Genomic DNA, 20876 nt, shown 5'->3' on the forward strand with positions numbered 1-20876 from the left:
AGATAAGTAGCTTTCTGTTCTGGTTAGTAAAGAACCGTTTTAACACCTGTGAGCAGCTTGCATTGTAAAAAGAGGATACCAGACACCAAACAACATCCTCTCCTTGCTTCGCATGATACAAGATTCGACAGTGGCAACGAGATGACACAAAACTAGTCATGTACATACCCGCCTAATGTGTGTACATTGTTGTGGCAGCAGACACAGTTGAGACTTTGCAGCCTGTGGTGAGATGTGTAAGAAAGCTGCCTACGAAATCCTATGCCATGTGCCAAAATACTGCTGGAACAGCACCCTGCAACGAAGGGAGTCTGCCTCAGCAGGCCGGGTTTCCACATGCTGTAGCACAACTCTTATGCTTCCGTGGTGATTTCTGTCATTTGGGGCAGAGCAACTATAAATATTGACTGCTCAGCCGTTAGCAGTACTTGTGTTCGTACTACGAGTGGTTCCACGTCTTTCGACTGTAATAGATACAGTTACGGACTCCACACCAGTCGACTCTCCCATGTGGTCCAAGTAGTTTAGACCAACTAGCAGTCTCATCAGCCTAGTAGCTAGCCTACAAGTCGCCGCTAGGCCTGATGATTTGGGTCCTGATACGGTGCTGCCAAAGGAAGATCCCTTCTAAGTGTTTTCTTTCGCCACTCTAGGCAACTCCAACGGGTCTTTACTTTAGCACTGGGTACCAGCACTCAAGGGCTGCTGTTCACGGCCACTGTGAAATGAGCCTGCTGGCCTTCATTCTGAAGTATTACCCATAAAACAAGTTGAAACATCGTACAGGACAAGAATAATTTCTTATCATTGAGACACATTTGTTAGCTCTAAACTCTTGATACACTTTAAAATCGAACACCACTAACTCGTTCTGACCATATTTTCCTCTGTTTTCCTTTTTAGTAGTTTTCCTCTAATCGTTTTTTCCCTGCCTACCATAGCCTACATTAATTTCGTAAAACCATTCGCTCCAATTGTCCAGAATATTCTTCAAACTAATCGCGAAAAATTGTGGCCCAGTGACGTGTCTCATCCATAATACTTCCATCGTTTGGCTGAAAATGGTCCCGCAGTAGCCGAACATAACCATTTCTACTAAGTGATCGGTCCAGTTGGACCAAAGGACGAAATCAATTCCTTGTAAACACAGCCGACACCACTGTGGAACCCCCACCATCTTGCTCAGTGCCTTGTTGACAACTTGCGTCCATGACTTCGGGGGGTCTGCGCCATACTCGAATCCTACTATCAGCTCTTAACCACTGAAACCGGGATTCATGTGACCAAGCCACAGTTATACAGTCGTATGGGGTCCAACCGATATGGTCACAAGCCTAGGAGAGGCGCTGCAGGCGATGTCTTGCTGTTAGCAGACGGACTCGCTTCGGTCGTCTGATCTGCTTACACCCCTTTACACCAAAATTCACCCCACTGTCCTAACGTATATGCTTGTCGTACGTCCCACATTGATTTCCGTGGTTACTTCAAACAGAATTGCTTGTCTGTAAGCACTGACAACAATTCACAAACGCTGCTGCTCTCGATCGTTAAGTGAAGGCGGTCGGCCGCTGCGTTGTCCGTGGTGAGAGGGAGATCAGGAAACAAAACCACTGTTTAACGTCTCGTCAACAACGAGGTTATTCGAGACGGAGCACAAGCTCGGATTCTGGAAGGATGGAGAAGGAAAGCGGCATTTGTCTTAAGCGATTTAGAGAAATCACGGAAAACCTAAATCAGGATGGCCGGACGCCCGTGGTGAGAGGCAATGCCTAAAATAAGGTATTCGCGGAATGCTCTTGACACTTGGGAGCTTGTAATATTGAATCTCCTAATGATTCCCGAAAAGGAATGTTCCATGCCTCAAGCTCTAACCACTATTCCGCGTTCAAAGTCATTTAATTTCCGTCGTACGCCTACAATCATGTCGGAAAACTTTTCGTATGAATCACCTTATTACAGCTGACAACTCCACATACGCACTGCAGTTTTATACTTCGTATGTCCGCCATCTGCATATATGCACACCGCTATCCCATATCTTGTCACCTCAGTACACACTGTAATGTTTGGCATTAGCGAAGTGTAAATTATCTTCACAATTTACAGAATCGAAATATGAATCGCCGGCACGGATCTACGCTTCGAGATGATGCCGTCTATGCCCTTGCTATCATCGAGTCACGTTCCACCGTTGGTCATCTTGAATCGCAACCATCGCTCTCGTCCTTTATTTCTAGTAGTGTTTGAAAAACAAAACACTCTTCTAGTTTGACGTCTCGTCAACATGTGAAATCTTATGGTCAACTGTAGTGAACTAGTTTCCTTTGATCTTTGTTCAAAAACGTTAAACCTTTGGTGCACAACTTATTTCATCGGCCGGCGAGTGTTTACAAAACCGTTCACATTTTCTTCCACTGCGATGTATCCTGCTGCTGTCGTCTTGAAAAATAGGGGTATCAGTAACATACCATCATGCAGATGTTGGCCGGCCGGTGTGGCCGTGCGGTTCTAGGCGCTTCAGTCTGGAACCGCGCGACCGCTACGGTAGCAGGTTCGAATCCTGCCTCGGGTATGGCTGTGTGTGATGTCCTTACGTTAGTTAGGTTTAAGCAGTTCTAAGTTCTAGGGGACTGATGACCTCAGATGTTAAGTCGCATAGTGCTCAGAGCCATTTGAACCATTTGAACCACAACTTATTTCAATTTTCAAATCATACTTGGGCACATCCCAGCGTTGTAACTTTCTGCTCACCTACTGCTCCATGATGAACCTTGATTAATAATTGTAATTATTCGTTGTTTGATTCCCACCCGTAAGTACAGGCCAGTACTATGCATATGATGTGATTCAGAAGCGAACTGTGATTCCTTTGGTATCTGTTGAGACAGGACTTGGTAGAAAAATTTGGTGTAGGTATGTCTCCCAGTGGCGACTCCCGAACTGACTGCTTCATACATTGAAGAGCCAAAGCAACTGGTCCACCTTCCTAATATCGTGTAGGGCCCCAGCGATCACACGGAAGTGCCGCAACACGACCTAGCATGGACTCGATTAATGTCTGAAGTAGTGCTGGAGGGAGCTGACACCATGAATCCTGCAGGGCTGTCCATAAATCCGTAAGAGCACGAGGGAGGGGGAATCTCTTCTGAGCAGTACGTTGCGTAGCATCCTATACATACTCAATAATGAGATGTTTGGGGAGTTTTGAGACCAGCAGAAGTATTTAAACTTAGAAGTGTGTTCCTGGAGCCACTCTATAACAATTCTGGACGTGTGGGATGACGCATTGTCCTGCTGGAATTGCCCAAGTCTGTCGGAATGCACAATGGACATGAGTGGATGCAGGTGATCAAACAGGATTCTTACGTACGTGTTGTGGTGTCATCGCCAGGCACCACACTTGCTAGGTGGTAGCCTTTAAATCGGCTGCGGTCCGCTAGTATACGTCGGACCCGCTTGTCGCCACTGTCAGTGATTGGAGACCGAGCGCCGCCACACGGCAGGTCTAGAGAGACGTACTAGCACTCGCCCCAGTTGTACAGCAGATTTTGCTAGGAAAGCTACACTGACAAATACGCTCTCATTTGCCGAGACGATAATTAGCATAGCCTTCAGCTACGTCATTTGCTACGACCTAGCAAGGCGCCATTAACAGTTTATATTGAGATTGTAAATCATGTACCGTCAAGAGCGATGTACACCAATTATGGATTAAAGTTAAGTATTCCAGCAGCAACGTACCTTATTGGCTATATTAATTACATTGTCCTGTTCCAGACCTCACGCCAGTTTGCGTGCGCTTAAACGCGTGCCTTTCGGCTTCCTCCAAACTCCGTGAATTGGCTCCTGCCAATTCACAACACGTGTCACCTATCTAGACGTGTCAGGGGTCCCATATCACTCCAACTGCGCGCGCCCCGCACCATTACAGAACCTCCACCAGCTTCAACAGTCCCCTGCTGACAAGCAGGGTCCATGGATTCATGAGGTTTTCTCCATACCCGTACACGTCCATACGCTCGATACAATTTGAAACGAGACTCGTCCGTTCAGGCAACACGTTTCCAGTCATCAACAGTCGAATGTCGGTGTTGACGGGCCCAGGCGAGGTGTAAAGCTTTGTGTCGTGCAGCCATCAAGAGTTTACGAGTGGGCTTTCAGCTCCGAAAGCGCATATCGCTGATGTTTTGTTGAATGGTTCGCACGCTGACATTTGTTGATGGCCCTGCATTGAACTCTACAGCCATTTGCGGAAATGTTGTGCTTCTGTCTCGTTGAACGACCCTCCACCGTCGTTGCTCTTGGAGGATCTTCTTCCGGCCGTAACAGTATCGGAAATTTGATGTATTACCGGATTCCTAATATTCACGGTACACTCGTGAAATGGTCGTATGGGAAAATATCCACTTCATCGCTACCTCGGAGATGCTGTGTCGCATCGCTCGTGCGCCGACTATAACACCACGCTCAAACTCACTTAAATCTTGATAACCCGCCTTTGTAGCAGCAGTAACCGATTTAACAGATGCGTCATACACTTGTCTTATATAGGCGTTGCTGACCGAAGCACCGTATTGTGCCTGTTTACATATCTCTGTATTGGAATAAGAATGCCTATACCAGTTTCTTTGGCGCTTCAGTGTATAATGACCTTCATCAGACTGAACTGAAAAGGGAAAGAATTTGACTTCCCTAAGTATGACTTCCGTATATATGTATTTTTTGAAGGGCGCTCATATATTGAGGGACACACATAAATCCAGTACATTTACTGAAGTTGTTCCTGGAAGCGCCTCACGGTTTTCTAAAGTAAATGATGCGTAACGTTACTAATTTTTGACCGAGCTCGTCACATTCCTAACAGAAGTGAAATTTTCTCGAAAGGTGTCTTCTGCATTTCGTTATATGGTAAGCTAAACAAAGAAGAAATATCTATGAGGCAGCAATAGCAGACACAAGTCTTATTTGTAAGGGACATCGTCACGACAGCCAGTTCTGAAAGAAGAGGCTGTATATTGTGCGCTCTGCTACATGTTATTCACAGATTTTAGTTCCTTCTGGGACATATCTTGCGTCACAGGAGTCATTTTTGAACAGTTACCTTGCGTAGCATGTTCTGATTGGACGGTTATTATGGCCTTCCTGTTTACCGAAGGCATTTGTCCTTGAGCGCGTTGTGAGCTCTATAGGGATTTGTGTGATATTAACGGCATTTAAATGCACAGGGTACTTAGCAAACGGACCCCCCCTTTTTTTTAAACAAATGGTATCTCCATGGGGTAGTTTTAAGTAAAGAGATCTTGCAGCGTAGTTTGTAACCTATCATGCTATGTGCAGATTTAGCTGATAAGTCCTTAGTCGTTAGTGCTTTGCATTAATACTAATTCATTTTAAGATTGCCATTTAAATGTTAAGTTGCTTTGCCGTTGTTACATGTGAGTAGAGAAACTGAATGCTATTGAAGATTTCCCCGTACACCATATGTGGCATTTGCCAGAAGTTGTTAATATTTGTTGATGTGGAGGCAACAGTGGAAATGTCTGTAAGGTACCCATTATTTGTAGATAAAAACGCATTTTACTTCATCTCCGGTTTTGCTATTTCATATACGTATGTGAAGTGAATGTGTCAGCGGCGCTTCAGTACGTACTGAGTAAGGAGAGAGCGCTAGGATACCACGCTGGTTAGCAGAGTCGGTTGGCTATCTGCAGCTTTCAGAGCCAGTGGGATGAGGTACCGATGCAGAAATCGCTCGTGAAGTCAGCAAAGAGAATTACGTAAGGAAAGTACATTTACTCTCAAGAAATTGTTATTAACAAATAAGTGCTAGCAAAAGTTGCCTTTTACCACTCAGACATTAGGAGTGTACGGCTCATAACTACTATCTTTTAGTAATTTTAGAATCCCAGGAAATGTTTACTAATAAATGGATGAGTAACTTTGTTATAACCGCTGATGCACTATCTTATATCGATTGTATGCTCAGTTTACAGACGGCAGTCGCCGAAAGGACGCATTTCGATTTAGTCATTCGGTAGACCAGGCTCTCGTGCCATCGGTAGTTAGCTTGTAATTAGTGTGAACAACTTCATTTTACGGTGTTTCTCAAATAAACGCACCATAATGACATGTCACATAAAATTATTTGCAAAAAAAAAAGTTTTCCGTTTTCCCGCTTCATTACGTAAAAAATAGACATCCGACAGCGCTGCTACGGATGTGCAGGTATACATAAAACTACGAGATCAGAATCACATAACAGGTAGGCAGAATTCCTCTCCGGCGAATCACTAAGTCAGTTCAAGTACGGAGTGGATTAAGTATCTCAGTGATTTCATCACTGTGTTGACTGTTTCATACTTTTATATGTTGGCTGAGATTCTTGGTTGCCATTTTGTATTTTGATGTTAACAGAGCAAAAATTCATCAACCAAAATCGTCTTCGTGTCATTTGTGTATCTGAAAACAAATGTCTAATGAAAAGTGCAATTGACCAGTAATTTAGCTCGACCCACCACGACATTTCTCCTTTTTAAGTTTTGGATATGTTGATATTGTATTTTGTTCTCCAGCAATAAGGGAAGATGTGATAGGTGGGGCTGAGCTCGGAAATGGCCTAATGAAAAAGCCGATATCGGTAGTGAACTCAATGCTCTGTAGCACCTAGAGCGATTTTCGGATTCAGAACACAGTCCGAAACAGCAGAAACTAGTAATTATGTAAACGGTCAGCATGTTGCCATATTTAAAACTGACTCGTCCCACAGCGTAGCGATAGACCGCGGTTACGATCCATGGACCACGCAAACAACTAAAGTAACCTTAGCCACTGCACATACTCGCTCGAGCCTTGTTCTGCCACCTGACGTTTTACAAACTGACTCATTCCAGCGAGCTAAATCGCCCTACATTTCTTCCACCATTCCGTGGAACTAAAGTGCGTGAAAAGAAGGATGCAGAGCAAACTGGACAATACCACATCAATGGATGGACCCTACAACGAAGTTTTAACAGTGAAGAAGATACAGTGATGTCGACCCAATCGTCACTGAACACAGGTGACCTGCAATTGCGCCATCAGCTCGAATCCAAAGGCGACTACCTCACTGGTCTGGATGTAATTAGCAGTCATCGCTGACTTACCATAGGTTGTCTCGTTCATCAAACAATTTATTTATAAATAATGTAGTGCTTCCGAGACATTTTGTTGCAAATGGATGGTCGCAGAAATTTATAGACAAGAGATATTCTCTGCCCCTACAATATTAACGTGGACGAGCTGTTCGAAAGCAAAATACAGTTTAAAATACAGTACTGTGGTGGCATGCAAGGTGACCACTAACTCCACCGTCAAAATTTCGGAGGTTGAACAGGGATGTTTTCTGAGTATTTTGTTACCAGATTCCACGGTGAGTGATGGCTGGTTACAGTAATAGCATTTAGTTTCATCACTTACACTCATTTATCTTTTTCTCCGTTTTGCACTGAAAATATTTACACGACAGTGCATATATTGAGCTGTCCGGTGTCCGTTGTTCGGAAATAAACTTGTATTCACTTACGGTACAATAGCAGTGCCCAGTTTACTCTTCACCTTCGAGCTTCTTTTCAGAAACCCTAACTTCTGTCTGTGACATTCTGTCAGCGGAGTTCGCTCTCACCCTATACAGTGTACCGAAAGCTGTACACGTAAAGTTAACGTGACCAAGACATGCATGCACACCGCTTCGTGATTTCTTTTTAACGTAAAAACTAGTTTTGGTACTTACGCTCTTCCCCGAACCCGAAACTTGAACAGGATCCTGAAAGAGAAAAAACAGTTTGGTTGAAATGTAAGTATATTTAAGGCACTATAAAGTGTTCTAAACTTAGAGAGGTAGCGCGTGTTGAACAAGTCCGTCACAGTTCCCATTCCTTACATTATGTGAGATACATGTTCGCCTTGAACCCATATGCTTTATACTGTTGTCATGTTTACGGGTGAGCAAAACAAGAAATAGGCGTATGTCTCTCTCCATACAGACGTTTCTAGACTACCGAGCATCTATCGTCATGCCCCTAGAAGAAGCGCCATGTCCATAGCTGGCTGGCTACAGTAGAAAGAGGCATCTCTGGACTTCAAGTATATTCAAGATTTGGTTTTTCTTTATTGCCATTTCGTTCCATTTGTAGCAGCTTCCCTCGAGCAATAAGCATTTATTACAGAAGAACAAGTTGAAACGGACCATTAAAAGCCGAGCAAAATGCAGACTTACTAAAGAAGGTGTGTTCTCTATGTGGTAAAGTTGATTTAGATTGTGATGTCCATGACTCCTATCAGATTTTGATGATGATAGTGTTGAGGCTCGATGATCAGTTCCAGTTTTGATGACTGCTGGTAAGAGGATCGGGTGGAGGGAAATCCAATTAGGATGTTATTAAGGTGCGGTTTAGGGATGTGAACTGGAGGAAGGTGTTTGCTAGGGGGGTATTGTAAGGGTTGGAGTAAAGAGTAAAGAACTTACCATGCTGCGCAGGGTGGGATGGAAATATGCTAAGTCTACGATATATCCTTGAGAAAATGATTTGGCAGTGGTTTTGGAATTTAGATGGAATGCAGTGTGGCATCCACTGTGACTCGTTGAATGATATTGGCAGTATTCAAGTAGAGGAATAGATAACTTCCGTAACAGAAGAAACAACATGGTACTGTCTGAGGATTATCAATTAAGTTTTGTTGCGAGGTGGCTTCCTCTCGCTTTGATATGAGTGGGTGGGGTAGGATGGGTTTCAGATGTCAAATAATAGTCGGAATTGCGGGTTGGGATGCAGTGTGGTCTTCTTGGGTGGTTATTACACTCGTGGGTATATAGTCATCGTAGATCAGACGTTTATAGCAGCTGCATTCTACAATTCGGGGTGGGATGATTCTGGACAGCATGTACATTGATAAACGACGGCAAATTACTTGATCAGAGGATAAATGATTTTGATTCACACAAGATATGGATGAGGCATGTGGGTAAGGTATGTAGAGCTTTGCATATATTACGCCCCATTCTAGCTCCTCCTCTGTGCTCAACCCCTTTGACCAAGACAGTAGTTACGTTTTTTGTTTGTGTTTCATTCCCTGGCCAAATGATTCGAAAAGTTTATTTAAAATCCAGTCATTTTTAGAGTCAGAGTTTTAGAGCCACATCCTATAGGAGTGGAAGGAGGCTTTTCTTTTTTCTTATATGCGTGTCATTCCTTCTTTTCTATCTTTCTTTCTTTTGCTGCCGCCTTTGTCCCACATAGTGCGCAGGGTCGGTAGGGTTAAGTACGGAATTGACATGGTTAATTTTAATGGGTGGCCGGATGCCCTTCCTGCCGCCACCCCATACCCCCCAGGACGGAAGCAGTGTACCCCAGCTGTCTGCGTCTAGTGTAAATCGTGAAATACTGTGAGTTTCAGATGTCTGCGAGTCGTGTAACTGAGGCGGGACGTGGGGACCAGTTCGGTATTCGCCTAGTAGGATATGGAAAACCGCCTAAAAACCACATCCACGCTGGTCGGCACACAGGCCGTCGTCGTTAATCCGCCGGGCGGATTCGATCCGGGGCCGACGCGTCTCCCCGCGTCCAGAAAGCAGCGCGTGAAACGTCGCCTTAGAAAAATTATACATGACTGTGCTTAAACTGACACACAATATTTTTTAGCTCAACGCAATCTGACTTTCAATAATCCCTACAAAAGAATGGCCCTGACTAACATTAACCTATACCTTTCATGAATCACTTACCTCACAAAAATCTTCATTACTCGAACTACTGCAATACAGCGAGCGCCACTAATGCCAGCTAAATAAAAGATTGAAACTACTGAAGGCACTAACTACTGATAGGCATAGTAAGCAAATGAAAGATTTTGATAGAGAATAAACAATGTATTTACCTTAATAGTGTTCAAAAGTCATAATATATATACCAGTCCATGATATCCAATATTACAAATTTACTCTTTCTGATGGACACACGTCCAGATCGTCCGCTCTCAAAATTCCGCCATCTCGCTCCCCACATCCACCACTGCTGGCGGCTCACCTCCAACTCTGCAATTCACACTTAAGTGCCTGGCAGAGGGTTCATCGAACCATTTTCATACTACTTCTCTACCATTCCACACTCCAATGGTGCGTGGGAAAAAGGAACACCTAAATCTTTCCGTTCGAACTCTGATTTCCCTTATTTTATTATGATGATCATTTGTCCCTACGTAGGTGGGTGTCAACAAAATATTTTCGCATTCCGAAGAGAAAATTGGTGATTGAAATTTAGTAAATAGATCTCGCCGCAAAGAAAACCGCCTTTGTTTCAGTGACTGCCACCCCATTCGCGTATCATATCAGTGACACTCTCACCCCTACTGCGCGATAACATGAAACGAGCTGCCCTCCTTTATACTTTTTTGATGTCCTCCGTAAATCCTACCTGGTAAGGATCCCACACCGGCCGGGGTGGCCGAGCGGTTCTAGGCGCTACAGTCTGAAACTGCGCGACCGCTACGGTCGCAGGTTCGAATCCTGCCTCGGGCATGGATGTGTGTGACGTCCTTAGGTTAGTTAGGTTTAAGTAGTTCTAAGTTCTAGGGGACTGATGACCTCAGAAGTTAAGTCCCATAGTGCTCAGAGCCATTTGAACCATTTGTTTAATGGTTTTAGAAAATATGTTCCTTCTATTTCCTAAAATTAACATGGAGGAGATGGATCGTTCCGGCTCCCCATAAGTGATTTGAGTTGTTTCGCTACACCTAAGATATCTACTATTTGAGTACAGACAAAAATTTGACTCGTCAGATCACATACATTCCTCCAGTCATCTACTGTACACGTTATATGTCTAGCCCGCTGCAGACGCGCAGCCTTATGTGCCTTTGTGAGAAATAGCCTCTTAAGACTCTGACTCCAAATGTTCGCTGCATACAGCTCACATCGCAATGTTCTCTCGCTAACTGGCGGGGATGGTCCTTCATACAAAGCCTGCAGCTGTTCCTGTCGGATTTGGAAGCGATTTTTTTTTCAACAGCCGTGAAATCCTTCCGCGGTCTCACTAATGTTCTTTTCCCGACCACAGTTCTGACGTCTGTTTCCTGGTCACCATCGCTTGTAGACAAGCTGAACAGTCCGCCGCGAAACGCCAAGGAATTCAGTAACTTCACACGTCCAATAACCATGGGCAAGGCCTTACATTTACCAATATTTATGTAGAATGTCCGGTTGAAACGTAAATGTCTTACTGATCGTTACTTCCTTATGCTCACACAGGAGCAGTGTGCGCACAATTGAGTATGCTGCCCGATAGCTACACCGTCCGTAAATGTTTAACGATTCATCTGTGTGTGAGCACTGGGGTGACTAATTTTTTCTCCTATGATCTTATTAGTGAAGCAGAAGGAATTTCATTTGCCTACAAAGCAATGTAAACCTCCTGAAAACGTTGAACAGTATTGAAAGATGGGAACTACTTTCAATTCAGTTTCATATGAATCTTCTGACTGGTTTGATGCGGTCCGCCAAGCATTTCTCTCCTGCGCCAACCTCTTCATCTCAGAGTAGCACTTGCACCCTACGTCTCCAATTATTTGCTGAATGTATTCCATCTTCCTCTGTAGTTTTTACCATGGAAGTTATCAAAAATGGTTCAAATGGCTCTGAGCACTATGGGACTCAACTGCTGTGGTCATCAGTCCCCTAGAACTTAGAACTACTTAAACCTAACTAACATAAGGACATCACACACATCCATGCCCGAGGCAGGATTTGAACCTGCGACCGTAGCGGTCGCGCGGTTCCAGACTGTAGCGCCTAGAACCGCTCGGCCACTTCGGCCGGCCCATGGAAGTTATCCGCTGATGCCTTAACAGATGTTCCTTCTCCTTGTAACCTTGTAAGTGTTTTCCTTTTTCTCGTCGATTCTGCGGAGAACCAGGTCATCCCTTACCTTATCGGTCCACCCAGTTGTCAACATTCGTCTGTCGCACCACATCTCAAAGGCTTCGATTCGCTTCTGTTCTAGTTTTCCCACAGTCCGTGTCTCACTACTACACAATGCTGCGCTACAAGCGTACAGTCTCAGGGATTTCGTCCCCAAGTTAAGAACGTATGTTTGATACTAGCACACTACTCTTTTCTAGGAATTTCCTTTGGACCAGTGCTGGTCTGCTTTTTATGTCCTCCACACTCCGTCTGTCGAAGGTTATTTTCCTGCCTAGGTAGTAGAATTCCGTAGCTTCAGCTACTTCGGGGTCCCAATCCTCAAGTTAAGTTTCTCGCTGTTCTCATTTCTGCTACTCCGTATTACTTTCGCCTTTCTTCAGTTTACTCTCAAGCCATATTTCGTACTCATTGGACTGCTCATTACATTCAACACATACTGCAGTTCTTCTCCACTTCCACTGAGGATAGCAATGTCATTAGCGAATCTTATCATTGTCCTTTCACTCTTAATTTTAATCCCACTCTTGAAGCTTTCTTTTGTTTCCCTCGTTGCTTCTTCTATACATGCAGGGTGAGTCACTAACTACTGCCACCAAGAAAAACTCCGAAAGTATGACAGGAGCTGAAAAGTTTGTGGGACAAAAGTTGCATGGAACAACGGGGACCATAATATGATATTGGATTTTTGTTGCTAGGTGGGGTCGCTTCAGAGATATGAAGGTCAACTTTGTGTTTTTTAAATGGGATGCTATAGCTTGGTACTTATTTCCTGATAGCAGCTATCGAGACGAATTCAGTGATCTGTAACAGGAAGGTATTTGAAGTCCACCGAAGGTCACACAGGTGGCATGAACGTCCATTTACAGAAGGAGTTTCGAAGTGATGATCATTGGTATCAATGTAGTGCTGCAATCTCCTTATCATGGATTGAGTGGTATTCCTTATCACAACTCTCACATATCTTCAGGTGTAGTTGGAACGTCTTTATAAACAATGTCTTTTACGAATTCCCACAGGAAAAAATCCAGAGGCGTCAAGTCTGGCGAACGAGCCGACCACGACACATCTCCTCCGCGTCCAATTCAACGACTTGGAGATAGTCTCTGCAACTCATTTCTAGCCATCAGCGAAATATGTGCCGGACACCTATCGTGTTAATACCACCTTCTGTTCCTTGTTCCTAAAGGTATTTCTTCCAATAAGAGACATAATGTTTCCTGCAGGAATGTGGTGTACTTCCTACCATTAAGATTTCCTTCGACGAAATAGAAGTCTATAAATTTGTTCTCCAGAATCCCACATCATACATTCAACGACCAGATTCTCTGGTGTGCAACTTGCGGCAACCAACATGGATTTTCAGTTGGCCAGTAATGCACGTTATGCAAATTAACATTTTCATGGTTCGAGAAAATAGCCTCGCCAGTAAATAAAATCAAATTAATAAATGTGTCATCGCTCTGAATCTGAAGTTGACCCCATCGGCAGAATTCAATGCAACGCATATAATCCGTACCAATTAATTCTTGGTGGAGACTGATATGGTAAGGATGATATTTATGGCGATGCAGAACACGAGCAAAACTTCTGTGGCTCATGCCAGATTCCCTTGCGACTTGACGCGAACTAACACAAAGATCTCGAACCACAGCGGCAAGAGTACCACTTTCCGTTTCCTCGTTAGTAACTTTTCTTTACTGGATATGTTTCCGATGCGTTAAAGATCCAGTTGTTTTCAATTTATCATGTTGTTGTTGTTGTTTTTGTTGTGGTCTTCAGTCCTGAGACTGGTTTGATGCAGTTTTCCATGCTACTCTATACTGTGCAAACTTCTTCATCTCCCAGTACTTACTGCAACCTACATCCTTCTAAATCTGCATAGTGTATTCATCTCTTGGTCTCCCTCTACGATTTTTACCCTCCTCGCTACCCGCCAATGCTAAATTTGTGATCCCTTGATGCCTCAGAATATTTCCTACCACCCGGTCCCTACTTCTTGTCAAGTTGTGCCACAAACTCATCTTCTCCCCAATTGTATTCAATACCTCCTCATTAATTATGTGATCTACCCATCTAATCTTCAGCATTCATCTGTAGCATCACATTTCGAAAGCTTCTATTCTCTTCTTGTCCAGACTATTTATCGTCCATGTTTCACTTCCATACATGGCTACACTCCATACAAATACTTTCAGAAATGACTTCCTGACACTTAAATCTATATTGGATATTAACAAATTTCTCTTCTTCAGAAACGCTTTCCTCTCCATTGCCAGTCTACATTTTATATCCTCTCTACTTCGACCATCATCAGTTATTTTGCTTCCCACATAGCGAAACTCCTTTACTACTTTAAGTGCCTTATTTGCTAATCTAATTCACTCAGCATCACCCGACTTAATTCGACTACATTCCAATATCCTCGTTTTGCTTTTGTTGATGTTCATCTTATATCCTCCTTTCAAGACACTGTCCATTCCGTTCAACTGCTCTTCCAAGTCCTTTGCTGCCTCTGACAGAATTACAATGTCATCGGCGAACCTCAAAGTTTTTATGTCTTCTCCACGGATTTTAATAGCTACTCTCAATTTTTCTTTTGTTTCCTTTTCTGCTTGCTCAATATACAGATTGAATAACATCGAGGAGAGGCTACAACTCTGTCTCACTCCCTTTGCAACCGCTGCTTCCCTTTGATGCCCCTCGACTCTTATAACTGCCATCTGGTTTCTGTACAAATTGTAAATAGCCTTTCGCTCCCTGTATTTTACCACTGCCACCTTTAGAATTTGAAAGAGAGTATTCCAGTCAACATTGTCAAAAGCTTTCTCTAAGACTAGAAATGATAGAAACGTAGGTTTGCCTTTCCTTAATCTATTTTCTATGATAAGTCGTAGGGTCAGTATTGCCTCACGTGTTCCAGCATTTCTACGGAATCCAAATTGATCTTACCCGAGGTAGGCTTCTACCAGTTTTTCCATTCGTTTGTAAAGAATTAGTGTTATTATTTTGCAGCTGTGACTTATTAAACTGATAGTTCGGTAATTTTCACATCTGTCAACACCTGCTTTCTTTGGGATTGGAATTATTATATTCTTCTTGAAGTCTGAGTGTGTTTCGCCTGTCTCATACATCTTGCTCACCAGATGGTAGAGTTTTGTAAGGACTGGCTCTCCCAAGGCAGTCAGCAGTTCCAGTGGAATGTTGTCTACTCCCGGGGCCTTGTTTCGACTCAGGTCTTTCAGTGCTCTGTCAAACCCTTCACGCAGTATCGTATCTCCCATTTCATCTTCATCTACTTCCTCTTCCATTTCCATAATGTTGTCCTCAAGTACATCCCCCTTGTATAGACCCCCTATATACTCCTTCCACTTTTCTGCTTTTCCTTCTTTGCTTAGAACTGGGTTTCCATCTGAGCTCTTGATACTCATACAAGTGGCTCTCTTTTCTCCAAAGGACTCTTTAATTTCCCTGTAGGCAGTATCTGTCTTACTCCTAGTGAGATAAGCCTCTACATCCTTACATTTGTCCTCTAGCCATCCCTGCTTAGCCATTTTGCACTTCCTGTCGATCTCATTTTTTAGACGTTTGTATTCCTTTTTGCCTGCCTCATTTAATACGTTTTTATATTTTCTCCTTTCATCAATTAAATTCAATATTTCTTCTGTTACCCAAGGATTTCTACTAGCCCTCGTTTTTTTTATCTACTTGATCCTCTGCTGCCTTCACTACTTCATCCCTCAGAGCTACCCATTCTTCTTCTACTGTATTTCTTTCCCCCCATTCCTGTCAATTGTTCCCTTATGTTCTCCATGAAACTCTGTACAACCTCTGGTTTACTCAGTTTATCCAGATCCCATATCCTTAAATTGCCACCTTTTTGCAGTTTCTTCAGTTTTAATCTACAGTTCATAACCACTAGATTGTGATCAGAGTCCACATCTGCCCCTGGAAATGTCTTACAATTTAAAACCTGTTTCCTAAATCTCTGTCTTACCATTATATAATCTATCTGATACCTTCTAGTATCTCCAGGATTCTTCCATGTATACAACCTTCTTTTATGAGTCTTGAACCAAGTGTTAGCTATGATTAAGTTATGCTCTGTGCAAAATTCTACCAGACGGCTTCCTCTTTCATTTCTTACCCCCAATCCATATTCACCCATGATTATTTAATTTTCGTCTCCCTTCACTACCTGAATAATTTCTTTTATCTCATCATACATTTCATCAATTTCTTCATCATCTGCAGAGCTAGTTGGCATATAAACTTGTACTACTGTAGTAGGCACGGGCTTCGTTTCTATCTTGGCCACAATAATGTGTTCACTATTCTGTCTGTAGTAGCTTATCCGCACTCCTATTTTTTCATTCATTATTAAACCTACTCCTGCATTACCCCTATTTGATTTTTTATTTATAACCCTGTATTTACCTGACCAAAAGTCTTGTTCCTCCTGCCACCGAACTTCACTAATTCCCACTATATCTAACTTTAACCTATCCATTTCCCTTTTTAAATTTTCTAACCTACCTGCCCAATTAAGGGATCTGACATTCCACGCTCCGATCCGTAGAACGCCAGTTTTCTTTCTCCTGATAACGACGTCCTCTTGAGTAGTCCCCGCCCGGAGATCCGTATGGGGGATTATTTTACCTCCGGAATATTTTACCCAAGAGGACGCCATCATCATTTAACCATACAGTAAAGTTGCATGCCCTCGGGAAAAATTATGGCTGTAGGTTCATCAGGCTTTCAGCCGTTCGCAGTACCAGCACAGCAAGGCCGTTTTGGTTAGTGTTACAAGGCCAGATCAGTTAATCATCCAGACTTTGCCCCTGCAACTACTGAAAAGGCTGCTGCCCCTCTTCAGGAACCACACGTTTGTCTGGCCTCTCAACAGATACCCCTCCGTTGTGGTTGCACCTACGGTACGGCCACCTGTATCTCTGGGGCACGCAAGCCTCCCCACCAATGGCAAGGTCCATAGTTCATGTGGGGCAATTTATCATATACACATTTAAATGTACGTCGTGTAGGGTGAGTACGTTGAGGATATCTTTCAGCGTATAAGTCTCTAGCCCTCAGTGAATTTCGTTGGCATTCTGTTTTACTTTTCATTTTCTCCAATCTGCAGTGCGGGCTGTTTGAGCTAAGAGCCAGCTTAAGAGTCTCGATTCTTATCGTTCAAACACCAGGCGAGCTAGCAGTAGGAAAGAGGGATTTCTAGTTGCGAATAAATGGGAGTGCTTCAGTTCTTCCGATATTACCTGACGAAGGAAAACCTTGGTCAGAATTGGGGGATTTGGATTATTCTATTTCATTCCTGGGACAATGTCAATCATTGTAGCCAACAAAAATTAAGGTATCATCAATAAATTTTGTGTATATATCTATTTATGTGGTTATCTTTTGCATTGTATGTGTTTATTTGATCAGATATGTTGGAATTACTGCATTATATTTGCTCATATGAAACTAAATATCTGAGTATCAAAATTGCGGAATGTACCAATACTTCCTTTTTGTAATTTATATTACACAATGAATCAATACTGAGCTAAATGTTGTAAGCGTATTGACGAGTGAGTATCGTAGTGACAATGCATTGCTGCACACAATACGCAGGCGAGACCAAAGGTCTAGCATGAGTAATGGTAGCCCCATCGGTCGACTAAATGTATATTTGTCACTTGTCCGTTAGTGAAAAGATAATGGCGTTGCAGAGAGATTTTGATACAATAAGCGTGGGATTGGGAAACTGATGAATAATATACTGATCGTAAGAAAGGAGAACTTTCCTAGCGTGGCATGTGTAAGTATTTCCTGTGCATTTTAGTGAAGAACTTTGCATAAGATCTCTGGATGACAAGGCGTGCACAATAAGAGACTTCATTAAAATACACTCCTGGAAATGGAAAAAAGAACACATTGACACCGGTGTGTCAGACCCACCATACTTGCTCCGGACACTGCGAGAGGGCTGTACAAGCAATGATCACATGCACGGCACAGCGGACACACCAGGAACCGCGGTGTTGGCCGTCGAATGGCGCTAGCTGCGCAGCATTTGTGCACCGCCGCCGTCAGTGTCAGCCAGTTTGCCGTGGCATACGGAGCTCCATCGCAGTCTTTAACACTGGTAACATGCCGCGACAGCGTGGACGTGAACCGTATGTGCAGTTGACGGACTTTGAGCGAGGGCGTATAGTGGGCATGCGGGAGGCCGGGTGGACGTACCGCCGAATTGCTCAACACGTGGGGCGTGAGGTCTCCACAGTACATCGATGTTGTCGCCAGTGGTCGGCGGAAGGTGCACGTGCCCGTCGACGTGGTACCGGACCGCAGCGACGCACGGATGCACGCCAAGACCGTAGGATCCTACGCAGTGCCGTAGGGGACCGCACCGCCACTTCCCAGCAAATTAGGGACACTGTTGCTCCTGGGATATCGGCGAGGACCATTCGCAACCGTCTCCATGAAGCTGGGCTACGGTCCCGCACACCGTTAGGCCGTCTTCCGCTCACGCCCCAACATCGTGCAGCCCGCCTCCAGTGGTGTCGCGACAGGCGTGAATGGAGGGACGAATGGAGACGTGTCGTCTTCAGCGATGAGAGTCGCTTCTGCCTTGGTGCCAATGATGGTCGTATGCGTGTTTGGCGCCGTGCAGGTGAGCGCCACAATCAGGACTGCATACGACCGAGGCACACAGGGCCAACACCCGGCATCATGGTGTGGGGAGCGATCTCCTACACTGGCCGTACATCACTGGTGATCGTCGAGGGGACGCTGAATAGTGCACGGTACATCCAAACCGTCATCGAACTCATCGTTCTACCATTCCTAGACCGGCAAGGGAACTTGCTGTTCTAACAGGACAATGCACGTCCGCATGTATCCCGTGCCACCCAACGTGCTCTAGAAGGTGTAAGTCAACTACCCTGGCCAGCAAGATCTCCGGATTTGTCCCCCATTGAGCATGTTTGGGACTGGATGAAGCGTCGTCTCACGCGGTCTGCACGTCCAGCACGAACGCTGGTCCAACTGAGGCGCCAGGTGGAAATGGCATGGCAAGCCGTTCCACAGGACTACATCCAGCATTTCTACGATCGTCTCCATGGGAGAATAGCAGCCTGCATTGCTGCGAAAGGTGGATATACACTGTACTAGTGCCGACATTGTGCATGCTCTGTTGCCTGTGTCTATGTGCCTGTGGTTCTGTCAGTGTGATCATGTGATGTATCTGACCCCAGGAATGTGTCAATAAAGTTTTCCCTTCCTGGGACAATGAATTCACGGTGTTCTTATTTCAATTTCCAGGAGTGTACTTTAGATAACCGTGAGGCGCTTCCAGGAACAACTTCAGTAAATGTCCTGGATTTATGTGTGTCCCTCAATATGAGCGCCCTTCAAAAAATACGGAAGTCATACTTAGGGAAGTCAAATTCTTTCCCTTTTCAGTTCAGTCTGATGAAGGTTATTATACACTGAAGCGCCAAAGAAACTGGTATAGGCACTCTTATTCCAATAGAGAGATACGTAAACAGGCACAATACGGTGCTTCGGTCAGCAACACCTATATAAGACAAGTGTATGACGCATCTGTTAAATCGGTTACTGCTGCTACAAAGGCGGGTTATCAAGATTTAAGTGAGTTTGAGCGTGGTGTTATAGTCGGCGCACGAGCGATGGGACACAGCATCTCCGAGGTAGCAATGAAGTGGATATTTTCCCATACGACCATTTCACGAGTGTACCGTGAATATTAGGAATCCGGTAATACATCAAATTTCGGATACTGTTACGGCCGGAAGAAGATCCTCCAAGAGCGACGACGGTGGAGGGTCGTTCAACGAGACAGAGGCACAACATTTCCGCAAATGGCTGTAGAGTTCAATGCAGGGCCATCAACAAAGGTCAGCGTGCGAACCATTCATTAAAACATCAGCGATATGCGCTTTCGGAGCTGAAAGCCCACTCGTAAACTCTTGATGGCTGCACGACACAAAGCTTTACACCTCGCCTGGGCCCGTCAACACCGACATTCGACTGTTGATGACTGGAAACGTGTTGCCTGAACGGACGAGTCTCGTTTCAAATTGTATCGAGCGTATGGACGTGTACGGGTATGGAGAAAACCTCATGAATCCATGGACCCTGCTTGTCAGCAGGGGACTGTTGAAGCTGGTGGAGGTTCTGTAATGGTGCGGGGCGCGCGCAGTTGGAGTGATATGGGACCCCTGACACGTCTAGACAGGTGACACGTGTTGTGAATTGGCAGGAGCCAATTCACGGAGTTTGGAGGAAGCCGAAAGGCACGCGTTTAAGCTCACGCAAACTGGCGTGAGGTCTGGAACAGGACAATGTAATTAATATAGCCAATAACGTACGTTGCTGCTGGAATACTTAACTTTAATCCATAATTGGTGTAACTCGCTCTCGACGGTACATGATTTACAATCTCAATACAAACTGGTAATGGCGCCTTGCTAGGTCGTAGCAAATGACGTAGCTGAAGGCTATGCTAACTATCGTCTCGGCAAATGAGAGCGTATTTGTCAGTGTAGCTTTCCTAGCAAAGTCTGCTGTACAACTGGGGCGAGTGCTAGGAGTGTAATTCATCCTGATAAATGTGAGTTGTTTTTGGGCCACGGCTTGCTCAATTAGAAAACTCTTGCTAGATGCCACCTATTCCTTCGTAGCGATCAGCGTCGTCAGTCATCAAAGAACTGGCGACGGCGTGCTGCTCACTGTGACAAACGTCATTGTGTGGAATCGACGTGAGTGCCCATTGGAATTTTGCGACACGTGGCTGATTCACTGATATGTACACACCACCTGATCTGTGTCCAATGAGTGGACATTAACAAGGGTGCGCCCACCCTTAGACATAAAGCGGCTAGAGCTCTACTGGAGACCCTAT

The 20876-nt window shown here is 44.4% G+C and overlaps 1 protein-coding gene across 1 annotated transcript in view; it reads right to left on the reverse strand.

The window, feature by feature from the left end:
* The window catches only part of LOC126161361 (carbonic anhydrase 6-like), a 72649-nt gene that overhangs the window by 37192 nt on the left and 14581 nt on the right, over positions 1–20876 (reverse strand). Inside the window, exon 3 of the mRNA XM_049917130.1 lies at positions 7769–7801. Within this exon, the coding sequence (XP_049773087.1) occupies positions 7769–7801 (33 nt within the window). The remainder of the gene's footprint in view (positions 1–7768; positions 7802–20876) is intronic.

This window comes from Schistocerca cancellata, chromosome 2 (genome assembly GCF_023864275.1).
Source record: "Schistocerca cancellata isolate TAMUIC-IGC-003103 chromosome 2, iqSchCanc2.1, whole genome shotgun sequence".
In the NCBI taxonomy this organism is placed as follows: domain Eukaryota; kingdom Metazoa; phylum Arthropoda; class Insecta; order Orthoptera; family Acrididae; genus Schistocerca; species Schistocerca cancellata.